Genomic DNA, 14653 nt, shown 5'->3' on the forward strand with positions numbered 1-14653 from the left:
CTCAGTGCCCAGATGGGTGGATTTTTTCTACTTCTGCTTTTTAAAAATGTATTACAGATGGCCAAGTTCACACATCACATTAAGCCTTAATATGGCACGTTTGATTTTTGACTGAGATTTTCTGCAATCCCAGCCATTGGGTTTGTAGCTTAGTGTGCTGTTTGAATGCAACCCATGATGGCTTATTAAACAAGTAATGGTTTGGTGTGATGTTCATAAAGTCTTAACTAAGATGAAGCGATGTAGAAGATCTCAGATGCTTCTCTGGGTTCCACGTTTGCATTATTAAGCTAAGAAATTGTCGGCTGAGTTTGCCCTAAGCTGAGAATTGACCAGCTTGGGTTTGCAGACTAAGCTGCAATTGGCTGCATGCCACCATAAATCGTGGCTTATAGACCACAGCTTGGCTGGGTTCACAAGAGTGCCAAAACCAGACAAATCACATTTTGTCCTTTGATGAGTTATTTACTGTGGATTTGCCCCAAGGTGGGTTTGGGGCTGACTTTAGGCCAACTGTATTGGCTAACCACACTGCATTGATTTAGCAGTTTTGAAATCCATGCTAAATTGCAAGCAAGGAGAAGCGGGGCTGGGGCTGGGGCATCTCAGTTCTTCAGTGCCAGCACTGATATTTCAGATGCCACCCTCCATAGGATTGCAAAAATGTTTTCAGGCTTCACCGTGCCTGATCATTCCTTTTCTAGGCAGTGTCCCAACCTTGCTTTTTCCAGCCTCCGTTATATAAATTTTAGCTTTCCATAGATTCTGTGGAGCAGTAGCAACAGGTATAGACACCTCTGCTTTGCAAAGTTGCCCACACCTGTCACCTTGAAACGTGTTTGTTCAACAACTGGAAAAATCTAGACGGTACTAAAGCTTTTCACCTTGAGTCAACATGCAGAAGCCAAAAAGATACCCATAACAAAACCCCATGGTACCTTTTTAGATTAGACAAACACCTGCTGGCGCTAATGTTACGGCTTTTCTAAGCAAGGAATCGCTTCTTGCCGTTTTGACCGTAGAAGTTCATTCTGTTAATGGTTTAGTTCAACCTTCTCTAATCGGACTCCTGCCAAGCTGAGCTAGAACTGCCTTTTCCAGAATTCCTGGCGAGGAGGAGAAGGCTGAGAATTGCGATGCCGTACAGATGGAAGGAACTAGATTGGGAAGGCTGGACGAAGCCTACCCCTGATGCGTGGCTTTTCTCAGGCTGAGGGCTGCCCTTAGCTTTTGAGATGCATGCCTGCTGGTACCTCAGCAGGGGCCCAGGCAAAAGAGATTCTAATTTAATTTCATTGTTAAAGAGGATCCAATATGGGGGATGAACATCCCCTTTCATTAAAACTTCCCATTCAGGCACAATGCTGCCCTGGAGTATCAGATTCCGTGCCCTTGATTTATAAGGTGCCACGAGACTTTTTTTTGGCTTTTGTTCCAATAGATGCAAGACACTTGGCCCTGTTAGAAGTTGATGCATTTTTAAAGGATTTGTGGAGGATCTGGAATAGTGTCTGCTATGTTGAGGTCCTGGGATTGTTCTATTGTCCCCCCAACACCCCACCCCAGATTTATATGGATAGCCTTGATGGGTCCCTTTGAGCAAATGGCTTTGTAAATATTTTAGGAACTGACTTTCTTGTAGGATGCTGGATCAGCCTTCTTTCTGCCCCACGTAACTCGTTGGGTGCCAGCTTCACAACAGCTGCTTTTACTACGGTGCTCGGCCACACCAGTTGTCCTGGTTTTACCCATAATGCGGTTTCTCAGGGTTTGACTTAGAACTAGGGTAGAGCCAGGCATTATGGTTTGTAAATGGTGGCTTATGGCTTTACATAATGTGTGAATTGTATGGCTTGCTCATCAAACCATCAGTTGTGGTTTGCTGCATCCATTGGCTGTTTTTTGGGTGGCCGTGTCTGTGTACATGGCGGGGCAGAAATCACAATTGGACTCAGAGTGCTAAAGATTGCACAGTGGCCCTTTTGACCTGCGATCTCACACATTTGTGGTTTTGCACATCTGCAGTTGGAAAATATAGCACAGACCTCCTTATCAGGGTTAAAAGGTTTCATATCTCTGCAGTTCATGTATACACATAATATGATGGATGGGTTTTGGTGCATGTGTAAAGTACCTTTTCTAGGCCTTATTATCTGCAGTTATTTGGCTGGAATAGAATCCTGCAAATAACAAGGGGCATCTGTAGCTTTACTCTTCAAAAAGAGGGCAGTGCCCAGATGTTTGCCTATGCAAAAAGGCAGAATAATTCTTGGTATAAGTTGTGTTACCTGTATCACTTGGATACTTTTGTATTGCTTGGAAGCCAGTATACTAGCTTAATATCCCAAAGCATCTTTTTTTATTCCTTTGTCTTTTTTTTACAAATGAGGTAAATGAAAAAAGAATTGCTTTCTCGTTTTCTTAAAGTAAAAAAGAAAACGCAGTGACATCCAAGCAGTTATGTGACATGCTATCTTTGCACTACAGTATAATTCTTGAGAGAGAAAAAATGGAAACCCGTTTCGAACTATCTGTATATAGGAGAAGCAGCAAAATTAGGGTTTGGGAAAGCGGTGTGTAAAATGAACAGAAGCGATGTGCAATACATAGTATACCAAAGTATATTTATTCATCTTGTATTTGAAATCCTTTAGCCAAAAGCTGTTAAAATGCAGAATAACTACATTTTCTACCAAAAGGAGTCTATGTGTTGTGTTTGGAGTCGATGCACTGCTGGGCTTCATCCAACAGGCAGGAACGAACCGAGGCAAGCTAATAAAAAAAACCTCTGATAAGGAAGCCGTAATGAACGAGTCCCAGCGACTGATGAGGTCTCTGTATAATCAATGTTGGTGCCTCTATCCCTTGTTCGCTGTCCACAGCGGGCTGCCCCACCCCATTTGGTAGGGTTTCTGCCTCTTGTTTCTGCAAGTTGGATTTGCTGTCATATTGCTTTCACTGACTGTGTGAGAACTCTCACGTGAGCCGTAGCCCAAGGGTACAATACATATTTGGCAGCCAGATGGTGATGGTCTAATCCTAGAATTTCCAAAAGGGTTGAATAAACTCCTCTGTTAAAACCTGGGGAGCTCTTGCCAGCCAGATGGTCTGATTCAGCGTAACAAAGCTTCTCAGGTGACCATTACGATGGCTCTCAGGAAGGGTTATAGCAGGTATGAGGTGGTACTAGAGTAAGTCAGTATCAGAACTGGGTTACTAAACAACAACTGTAAGCAGTGTGACTCACATTATAAGTTACAGCCTGAGATAAGAGTTGCAGTCATTTTTGCCTAATCTAGAAAATTTGATGAATTGAACAGATCATAAAAAATTGAATATTATCATCTTGTTCTGGGAAGAGATGATATGGCACAAGCCAGTCCGGTCTGTTGGCTAAGCTGTTGGACTAGGAGTGGGGAAAGCTGAGTCCTGCTCCTTCCTGAGCCATGAAAACCAGCCAGGTGCCCTGGGGCCAGTCGTCCTCTCTTAGCCCTAGGAAGAAGGCAAGGGCCAGCGACTTCTAAAAACGCTGCCTAGAGAACCATATGGGCATTTATTTCCATGTAGTCCCCAGGTGTCATCTGACTCAAGGCTCCTCTAACTTTTTTCAAGTAACACTAAACATTTGATTGCATCCATGTTGTAGAATACAAACATGGAATAAATGGTTGCTTTGGAATAATCTCCTGGGACACGGACAGAGCTTCGTTGTTGAAGTTACACATTTGCTTTGCCAACATTTGTTTTCCAGCTGTTCAAAGCAATTGTAATTATACCTTAGGAAAAGGAGTTGGGGGGGTTGAAATCAGGATTGGAACAAAGAGGCTAAGAAAAACCACATAACTCCCATCCCCAATTAATTTAGATTTGGATTGATTCAGATGGGAATCTGAAATTCATTGCTAAAATTTTATTGCTTCCTTTTCATGGACACTGTACCGAGTACTACCATCTTTAATCTAATGTATTACATATTGTAAAGACGCTGAAATACATCCGTGATTGCAAAATTCCTTTTTCACACACGAAAACTGGCATGTATGTACATATGTACATGACTGTACACACACATACATCTGAACTCTTAATTGGAGAAAAGTTGGAAAAGCCTAAATGTGTACTTAATAGTTGTTCCTGTGATCTTTTTTGATTTCGGAGAACTCTCCATACCTTGTGAGATACTGTCCAAGAAATGATTTGTAAATGGAGATCTTCCCTCACAGTGATGAACCACAAATGCACTATAGAATGGGAAGAAAAAGCTACATTAAATAAATCTGACATCAGGCTTTGATACTCTGGATTAGGAGATACCATTAACATGATTTTTGAATATAGGGATGGTTTACTTTGTGGTGGCTTTGATCATCCCTGGAATTTTGGCAGTGGTCTGAGGCAATTATTGGCTTAGATCTGTTGAGATTCTCCAAATGTTTTCATATTTGCTTTTATTTAATATGCATGCATGTACGTGCAAGAGAAAGGCGGCAGGGGACTTGAGAGAGAAAAAAGATCTTTATCTAAACGTTCGGCCTTTAACTCGGACCAAGAAGATACTTTTTGCTGAGTGAATAGTTTGAGCTACTGCATTCAATTTGGACAAGCCACAGATGTGGGATCCTATTGGGATCCACCAAAATGCCTGGAGGATATCTCCTTTAGTGCTTACAAAGGCCCTCTGTTGCACTTTTCTCCCCCCTCCCCCAGATTAGTTTTAAACAAAATTGAAAAGAAGCTTGCGGGATGCAAAGCTAAGCATCAACTTTCAGAGTCTTGTTGATTTCTAAGAATGGTCTTGAATTGCAGATGGCCTCCTGAAGCATTTGAGAACGTAAATGGGATGAATGGCTGGAACCCTGGGCTTTTTTGGGCAGATATGCTCATGTCCTCAGAAGAAATGGAGAAAGATAGCAGGAAGCATTCTCAACATGTTGGTTTTTGATAAATACAGGTAGCCCAAATTTAGTGACCACAACAGGGACCGGCAGCTTGGTCATTAAGCAAGGCGGTTGCTAAGTGAAACCGTGAGTGTGCTTATGATTTTCCTTCAGCTTTCCTTTGCTTTACAGACCTGTGAAGGTTGTAAATGCGAGGATTGGTTGCAAAGTTACTTCTTCATCACTGTTTTAACTGTGAACAGTTGCAAAATGAGGATTATCTATAGGTGTTTTATGGCTGGCCACTCTCTGTGACAGCTATTTTAAGAATAGACTTTTTTGTCCCCACCCTGCCCGCCATTTTGAACATCCTCTTAAAAAGTCAGATATATCCACTGGACAAAGTAGACTTGAATAAATATTGCCTTTTACCTATTTGTTTGCTTTCTGCTGTTGTGACCATGCTGGTATTCCTTCTGGCCAACTCCAGCACTTGGCAATAGGATCTCCTTCCCCTGTTTAAAAGATAAAGAATTTGAGCCTTTTCCCCACTATTCTTTTGATATGATTTTGCCTCTTTTTTTTTTTTTTTTTTGCAAATGCTATATTAGAATATCACCATGCTTTTCACTGGAGATGGCATGGCTTAAGTAGACAACCAAAAAGATCTCCAGTGCTTTTCACCTACAGCTTCCACAATCCGTTGCTACTCATACTTTCTGGAACCTTGGGGAGATATCCCAGATTGGGGCATCTCTGGGTTTCTTATCCCTAGTGCAGAATCTGAGCTGGTTTAAAGCAAATCTCCGGTTACGTTAGGGAACTCCCAAGGCCAGCTCAGCTTTGACTGCAAGACCTCAAGTTCCTGCTCTTGGATCCTGTTCCCAGAATTTAGCAAGAATGCCCTCCCTTGGAGAATTGTGACTGCTGGAGAAGCATGGTTAAGTTGATGACCCTACTGACGAGAAAGCAAGAGCTGTAAAGTTATCCATCCATCAAAGCTTGTGTTCCCGCATCACCCTGGCCTGAAACACAGGTGGGTCGCTTGTGGCTCAGTGTGTGTGGTGAGACCCCAAAACTACATGGTTCTGTATTAGTTCAGCCAACCCTCCCCAATTACATTTACAAACATATTCAGTCGAGCCTCATTATTCGCAGATTCTGTATTTGCAAATTCACCTACTTGCTAAAATTTATTTGTAACCCCAAAACCGGTACTCGTGGTGTTTCTGAAGTCATTCCCAGACATTGTGCAAAGCAGTGAAGAAAGTGGAGTCGCTCGATGTGCATGTTCTCTGCTGAGGTTTAGTATTCGCTAATTCAATGTTCGTGGTGACTTTACAGAACACAACTGCTATAAATAACGAGAACGGACTCTATCTCCTTATATATATGTCCATACCTACAGTAAGTAAATGTAATTGGGGAGGATTGGCTGAAGTGGCTTGGGGTGTCGCACTAGCCCTGCAAACTAAGGTCTGTTCCTTGTTCAGTCACAAATCCCCGTGCCAAGGAAACCCAGTACAGGCGTTAATTCACTAAAGGAATCCATGCCCCCTTTTTCTTTGTTCTCACCTGGGTTTGTTACCCTTTCCATCTGTGCGCTCTCTCGTGTTGTGTTTTCATGTTTTTCTAAACCACCAGGAGTCAGGTGGCATATAAATTTAAAAAATTAACCCCCTTTCTCCGAAGTATCTCTGCCATCTCGGTTCTCTTCTGCGTTGTTTTCGTGTTTTTCTAACCATTGGTGAGCATGCTCAGAGTTGCCAGGAGTCGGGGGGCATATAAAATAAGCCCACCCACCCTCCTATCCCCTTCCTCTGAAGCTTCAGTGCCTCTGCCACCTTGCTGATCTTTTGGGGTGGGGTTTCCTAGTTTCCATATTTTCTAACCATTTGAACACCGCCCAGAGTCACCGGGAGGCGTGTAAATTTAATAAATAAATAAATATCCTGACCCCCTTTCCCCGGAGGTCGGGTATCTCTTGGTCCTTTTTGGGGGGCCTTGCCTTGTTTTTCTAACACTTTCTAAAACCGCCCAGAGCGGCCAGCAGGCCCATGAAGGTCACAGGCCGACGAGCCCCTCAGGTTCAGACGGCCTCAGCCCAGGACGGAGTCGCGAGGGGTCAACGGAGCCCCTGCTGCCCCCCAATATACGGGGAGGGGGCAGGGGGTCGGGGTCTCCCCCACGGCTCGGCCGGGCGCTGCCGGACGCCTCAAGGCCCCCCCACCCGCCGCCGCCGCCGCCGCCGCCGCCGCGCCCTCCCGCGAGGGCTGCGCCGCGCTCCCTCTCGCGGCCGGGCGGCTCGGGCGCGCAGGATCCGTCTCCATCCCGGCGGCCCGGCGCGTAGGGCCGGCCGAGCCCTCCGCCGCGTGGGCGAGCCGCCGCCGCCGCCGCCAGCCGGCCTTCGCCTTCTCCCTCCCACGCCTTTATTACGCGCGGCCCGGGCGGCGGCGGCGGCGGCCGCCTCTTCGGCAGGGCCCCGCCTCGCTCGCTCGCTCGCCGGGAGGGGCGGCGAAGCGGCAGCAGCAGCAGCGGCGGCAGCAGCGGAGCAGCCAGTCCGCGGCCGAGGGACCCGCCGCCAGCCTTCCCTCCCGTCCCGTCCCGAGGAGGTGCCCGGCCGCGCGCGTCCTCCGCAGCCCCGGGCTCGCCCGCCCGCCCGCTCGCTCCGCCGGCGGCCGCCGCCTCCTCGCCTGTCCCCGCGGGGCGCCGGGCTCTCGGCCGGCGGGGCTGGGCCTGCCTGGCCCGGCGGCGGCGGCGGCGGCGGGCAGGAGGTGGAGGAGGAGGAGGAGCCGCCGCCGCCGCCCCGTCGCTCCTGGGCCGGCTCGCCGTTTGATGGATCCCCGGATCGCCTGGTTCCAGCCAGAGCAGCTCGGCCCCTCGAACCGCCTGTGGATGCAGATCTGGGAGACCACGCAGGGGGTCCGCAACCTCTACTTCCAGCAGCAGCAGCAGCCACCGCCGCCGCCGCCGCCGCCGCCACCCGCCGCCCCGGCCGCCGCCTCCGCGTCCTCCTCCGCCGCCTCGTCCTGCAGCAGCAGCAGCAGCAGCTCCCCGTCGACCCCCGTGGCCGCCGCCGCCGCCTCGCCGCCGCCGCCGCCCGGCATGGCCCGCGCCCCGCGTGGCGGCGACCCGCAGCCTGACTTCCTGCCGCTGGAGAGCGCCGGCCTGCCCCCGCCGCACCGCCACCCCGCACCGCGGCGGCAGGCCTCTCCGCAGCCGCCCGCCTGGGTAGGCCGGCCCGGCGCCCAGGCGCCCCCCGCGCCGCCGGGCGCGGCCGCCGCCGCCTCCTCCTCGTCGTCTCCGGCCGCCGCCGCGGGCCCCTCTCCGGCCGCCGCGGCCTCGGCCCCCCGCGCGGCTTCCCCCGCCGCCTCGGCCGCCGCCGCCGCCGCCGCCTCGGCCGCCAGCAACAAGAGGAAGCGCGACAACAAGGCCAGCACCTTCGGCTTCAACTGCACGCTGCTGCTGGGCCCCGCCGGGGAAAGCGCCGGGCCGGCGCCGGGGGACGGGCCCCTGGGGAGGCCGCAGGCCGGGCCGGAGGAGCCGGCCTACACCGGCACCCCCTGGAAGAAGACGAATTACAGCCCCGGCGTGGTGGGGTGAGGAGCGGAGCGGAGGGGCCGCGGTTTTCGGGTTAGGGCGGGGGGAGGGAGCGGGGGGTGGCCACCCCCTGCCTCCAAAAGGAAAAATCGGCAAAATGAGACGTATTGGAAAGATTGCATTTTAGCCTGCGAAACTAGGCTAATATGGGGGGGGGGGGAGCCAAGGTTATTGCACCTTGTCCCAGAAAGGTGGGTGCTTAATGCCTTCAGGGATGGCAGCGAGTGCCCTGCGGGAGGTTCATGTCCTCTGGCAAAGGGGACTGCCTGGCATCTGCGCCTGACAGCCAGGGGGTGCATGGGGCGGCAGGGGTGTGTTCTGGCCCTCTCCCTCGCTGCCGCCCTACCCCTCGGGCCCCAGAGTGACCCCTTGGCCTTCCGTGGACATTGTTCTGCCTTGCTTGGAGGTTTCTTTCAAGATTGGAAAAAGGACAGTCTCGCAGCTGGACTGAAGAAGGAGCCCCAGTGGGGCAGCAGGGGCTAATTCCCTGTGGAGTGGCCCGGGGGGAGGTTTCCTGGTGGGGGGGTGCGGGAATTTGCCCCCTTTGCATGCATGGATTGCAGTTCAAAGCAGTAGGGTTTGGTTGCCTTTGGGGAGTTCTAGAACGGCCTGTCAGTCGGCAAAGGCTTTTGGGGGACGTTGGCGAGAATTGCTTATTGGTTAGGAGGAATTTGGGCAGAATTTGCGGTAGCAAGTTCAGTGAGTCGCTGTGGGGTTATTTGGAACAGGCACCAAGCGATAATCCCAGGTGACTCAGGTGGCGGCACGTTGCTTTAAGAAGCAAGCCTTGTGGCGTGGATCTAGTTGCTGAATACGGTGACCTTTTTGTTTCATTCTGCAGTACGGTGAAGCGCTTGATCGGGGATAGGCTAACAGGGCCTGGCAGTCCTGGTCCAGAAGCACATGGTCTGGGAGGAAAGGCCGTCCTCTACCTGTCATGATGGAAATGCTATGCCACCTCCCCCCTCCCTTAATGTTGCCTGTGCAAAGAAGTGCTTTTACTTTTATACAGAGTTTGCATTCATATAGTGGTATTACGTAGGTATTTCCTGGGTCACACTATTGTCACTACTTTGTCTCTCTGCACAGAGAAGAAAGGAGCAGGGATCACTGGAAGCTTAAGCGTGTTCGTGCTTTTCGTGGGAAGGGGAGAACCAGTGCATACCTCCTGGGTGTATTCTGAAATAACATGGGGACAGGCCCACATACTCTATAGAAGGGCACAGTCAGGACTAAGCCTTCTGATCTTACGACTGTGCGCACCTCCCACTGCTGTCGCAGCATGTGTTTCAGGGCATGGGAGTGTGTTGGTGAAGGAGGCATATTGCATCCAGATTATACCTGATAAAGAACATAGCTTGAGACACGCGGCCTGTGCATTCGGTGGACGTGAGATTCTTGTGCAGAAATGACCTTCTCAGTTGGCGTTACAAAGGTGAATTTTTATACGCCGTTCCATGTTTCCTAATAAGAATCTTTGTCACTGTTAGTGTTACATTATGCAGGATCCCAGGGCAGAGGCATCTTTCTGAATACAAATGTACCTTTGCAGGGTGTGGAAGAAAGTCTTCTGAACAGCTGAGGCACAACTCTTCCATGGCATGTTGCACTTAATTTAACAAAGGTTAAGGATATTTAAGGATGTCTTACAATGTCCTAGATGTATATCATCATTTCCTTGCTGTGTTCTTGTTCTTCAGCAAATTACGTGAGGGTTTTTTTTTTTTTTTTAGTCTGTTAAATTTAAATTCCTCTAGAAAGAAATCATGCTACTTGTGTGTTGTCTGTTGGGAGAATTTTAACAGCACCAAAATGTTATTTTATGTTGAGAGAAAATGTTGGGAGTGGTTTCATAATGATATTTAAAGTTGGTCCATACTCTATTCAGTGGTGATGATTGGAGAGTTTCAAGGCAGCTTATACTTTTTGTGTAATTTATGTATTTTATTTTCAGTTTTTAAAGACATATCTGAACATTTCTGCAGGGTTCATCCTGAGATTTTCCCTTAGTTTATAAACAGCGCATTTACCCATCCAGTCTCCAACCAGTAGACTATTTCTCTGTATTGTCATCAGGACATCTTGATGGCATCTTGTCCTTAGATTTTTCTCTTGTCCATATAACTATTCAAATAAAAGCAGAGAAAACCATAATTTTCCTGGGATGTTTTGTTATTAGATGCTGTTTAAATGGGTTTCAAAGTACCCTTTTCTTTTAGTGTGGTCCATTTTTTTTTTTAATCCCATAGCAGCCTGGTGACATGCTAAACTGAGCCATAATGTGCTTGTTTATTTTTGGCTTAACACAATATAGGAACCCAGCCATTATGACTTCACAGGTGTGAGAACCTGGCTACTATGGTTTGTTCATTTAACAGTGGTTAAATCTTTCTGGCTTAGCATGATTTGTGAATGCAATAGATGTCTGGGTTTGTACATAACTGGTAAGGTGAAACCTTGCAACTTCAGGGGATGAAAAGAGGGACGATGGAATTTACTCATACTGTAGTTAGGCTACATCTGAATATGATGCTGATGAGGGAAGTAACTTGGAGCTAAGATAGGTTTATTTGTCAGTTAAACTCTTGTGAATACAGATGTAGCTAGAAAGACGGCAGATCATGGTAACAATAATTCTGCTAAATTACTATTTTTGGCTGAAAGTGGGTCCACTCACATAATTTCTCTTTCTGGCAAGCCTTGTGTTGACATTTACATTACACAATGATCAGTAAAATTATGAACTGAAAGCTTGCTAGAGAGTTTTTTAACTAACCTGAATCAATAGAGATTGGGAATAAAATAAACTTTGTTGAATAATGGGTTACCCTTCAGGATAATGTAATAAAATTGTGGAACACACCCTTTAAACAGTTCTGAGCATAAAAAAGCAATAAATGCAAGGCTAGATTTACACATTGAATTAAGCCACAGTTTGCTGAATAAGCCACAGTAGCAGAGTTCACATGACACTTTACACTAAGTTACACTTTCTTATGTGATACTTTTTGTATGGACTGACTGACTGACAGTAGGTCTCCCAGACTTTTAGCATAGATTTTGTGTTGTTACCTGCGATCTTGTTTTAACAAGGTGCCAGAAACAGGCTTTGATAGCATGTACATCATATATCAAAATGATTTCCTACTTAATGATAATTATTTCAACTTGATCAGTAATTGTCAAAAGTTCTCGTGTTGTTTTGAGACTGCAATTTCTCTAGTTAACTCAAGTAAGTGTATTTTTTTCCCCATAGTTACAGTCAAAAGAGACTTGGTTTCTATAACATATTAAGCTATGGTTTGCTTAGCTTTAGTTAATTGAATAGACCTTAAGGGCCTGGGTTTGTACAACAGGTTAAGCCTAAATGAGACCACATTATGGCTTAGTTTGATGTGTGATAAGAAGCTAAACAGCCGTTAAAATAGATCTTCTTCATACAGCTAAAAAGAATACAGTTGTTAGGGTCCTGCGCTATCATGTTTAATGTTAAAAGCTCATATCTGTTTGTATCCGTTATAAAGCACTTACATGCAGTGAGTATTACTGTAAACAAAGTGATGTCTGGTTTTTTTCCCCCAGAACTACAAAGGCTTTTCAACAGTGTTCAGTGTTCATGGTTCTTCCATTTGATTCTTGCATAATTGTCTAATCTCAGTTTTATGTTCCGAGGTGTTATAGATTAAATGTGCGGGGGGGGGGAGAGCAGTGTTAATTGACTTAACACATGCAGAAACTTGTAAAAATTAATTATAAATAGAGGACTTGGTTAACAGCACTTACATTTTATACAGTTCAGTGAAGAAATTAATAAAGATTTCACTTTACAATAGTTAATTATTTAAGAGAATCTCCAATCAATATAGAAATAATAACCTTTAAAAAAAAAAAAACCTTCAGGTTATTTATGTATGTGCAACTTCCCGGATGATTTCTGCCATTGTTATGGCTCTCTTTAGATGCATGCAATAAGTCCAGTATTAGAGAGTGTGTATCCACGTTGCAGCCGGTGGACCATTTCTTGCCTTAGAACTTGTATTTTAGTTTTTGGCACCAAAGCAGCAGAGGAATAAAAATCTTGAAAATGGAAATGGCAGTTGAAACAAAGTGTGCACCTCCATATGCTCCAGAAGCCAAGGGAAGCCACATCTGGAATCACATGGGTTTGAGCCCATCTTACTTAAAAGCAATAAGTCCAGTTACAAGATGTCCTTGTATTAAGCAACACTGTTGTACCACCATGCTGCATCCTGGCCATAGCTTTCTTCTAAAAGAAGATGGATTCCTGGCCAAAAGGTCTAGTTCTGCTTCCCTGGATAACCAGATGAAAGCTTCGTGACTGCATTTGAATGAATGGAATGATATTTTATTTTCTGTGGCTTAGTTTTTATCAGCTTTGCCTTGATGATGGGATAGTATTCCACCGTGGAGAATAATGCCTGCGTAGCACAGTTATGGATCATTAAGTATACCGTGGTTCCATTTATATACGGGGTTTGCACCAGTGTGAAGGCTTCACGTGCTCCGCAAACCTAGCCTCTTGCGGCTTTAGCAAGCCATGCCTTAACCCAATATGTGAACTCAATGATAGAAGGCCCAGTTCTGCTGTGAAGAAATGGTGGTATCACACCTTTTCTCTAATGCAACTTTCTTTATTATTTGGTGATTCCCAAAATAAAATGGTGTCACAGATCCAGTGCCAACTTTGTAAACTTTGCTTTATTTTTAAGCAGGAAGCATGCTAAAAAGAAGAAAAAAGATGGCCACTCCCACATGGATATCTCAACAGATGGTGTGAATTATTCTTTCACATCGTGTTTCAAGAGAATATTGCAATGCCAAGGAAGTGAAATTATGTACTATTAATGTTCCACTAGGTGTGTTTCAGAGAACTTGGGATTTAATACTGTGTCAGTCCTCATTTAACAATGTTGTTTTGCTGATAAGGGAATATTTATCATAACCTTGGCTCTTGTGGGCATACAGGGAAGTGCAAAGTTAATACCTGAATCTTGTTCTGGATAGTAATCTGTAAGCTTAGTTTAAAATTTGTCTCACTGAATCCTTTTCATGACATTTCCACTGAACAATTGCATCTGACCTGTATCGTCTTAGATTCCCCTGTTCTTGCTATAAATTGGAAGATGGTATTTCACTTTGTTCCTGTATCCGGTTCTTTATCCACTGAATAATCTTGTATTCAGTTCTTTATTCCATGAATGGTCTGTCTTTAGCATAACTGAGAGGTGGTTTCAGAATTAAAGTCCCTAAAAGCATTGCAGAGTTTTGAGGTGTTGTTTTTCCTCTCTCTATATTTCCAGTTTGTTATTGGTTTGATTTTTAAAATAACTTGATGAACATAACTTAGTACAGAGAAATTTGGCTTGTTGGCAACCTATATTTCCCACAGTGAAAGGAGCTAAGGTGGAATTGTCGTTTAACGAGATGGGCGGTGACAAATTTGATAAATAAACAAATAAACAAACAGATAAATTTGATATTCAAAACATTCAGCCATATGAATCCCTTGTTCGTATTGACCCAAAGGCAGTGGGATTCCTAAATAATGATTCTATTATGTTTGGCCTCTCTAGTCAGAGTGATAACAGGTAAGCTACAGAATTTAACCTGTCTTACCTGGAATCTTTTGTGGTCCCAATTTTGAACAGAGCCTGAAATAAAATCAAATGCTTCCCTTCTATTTGTCAGACATCTCTGTTAGCTAAGCAAGAAATGGCAAGAAGAGATTTCTAAGCACCCAAGCTCTGATTAGTTGGTTTAATGTAGAAAACCTAAAGAAGCCATTATGAAAGAACTCCAGTGAGCGCTGTGAATCTGCATGAACAAGAACTGTTGCCGTGAACAAGAATTTATTGGAATGTTTCTCCCACCTGTATGATGCAAAGGGCTAGAAACCAGTCTCTTTGGGCAGAAATGACCCTTTCTACCCGCTTCTTGTTTTGGTATCAGATTCATTTGGTGTTAGGTTTTTGCTTGTGACTGTCTGGAAAACTGGCTCTTGCATCTGTGTTCTCTCTTCCAATGTGTCTCTTACTTCTACCTGTATATTAAAATAAATATGGAATCCATCATAAACATGATGATGAACTTACCCCATTTCAGATCAAGGCAAACAGGCATGTACAGTGGTACCTCTACTTACGAATGCCCCTACT

At 45.9% G+C, this 14653-nt stretch overlaps 1 protein-coding gene and 1 long non-coding RNA gene across 4 annotated transcripts in view; one reads left to right on the forward strand and one right to left on the reverse strand.

The window, feature by feature from the left end:
- Window positions 1–2635: 2635 nt before the first annotated feature.
- LOC112541848 (uncharacterized) lies at window positions 2636–7219 on the reverse strand. 2 transcript variants are annotated; one of them, XR_003085777.2, is made up of 4 exons: window positions 6453–7219; window positions 5310–5392; window positions 4171–4241; window positions 2636–3186 (listed from the first exon to the last, which is right to left on the reverse strand). It is a non-coding gene; the product is annotated as an uncharacterized LOC112541848 (long non-coding RNA). The 2 variants fall into 2 exon arrangements; XR_003085776.2 differs by having other exon boundaries at window positions 5310–7219.
- A 187-nt stretch (window positions 7220–7406) lies between these two features.
- Window positions 7407–14653, forward strand: part of TENT4B (terminal nucleotidyltransferase 4B) — a 33001-nt gene continuing 25754 nt past the window's right edge. The window contains exon 1 of one of the 2 annotated variants that reach the window (XM_088136117.1): window positions 7407–8476. In XM_088136117.1, coding sequence (XP_087992243.1) covers window positions 7713–8476 — 764 coding nt within the window. In that variant the 5' untranslated portion in view covers window positions 7407–7712. The remainder of the gene's footprint in view (window positions 8477–14653) is intronic. The other variant, XM_088136116.1, reaches the window with a different exon arrangement.

This window comes from Python bivittatus, unplaced genomic scaffold (genome assembly GCF_059951505.1).
Source record: "Python bivittatus isolate LINGU-HERP-01145 unplaced genomic scaffold, Pbiv_v1 ctg000190_np1212, whole genome shotgun sequence".
NCBI lineage: Eukaryota > Metazoa > Chordata > Lepidosauria > Squamata > Pythonidae > Python > Python bivittatus.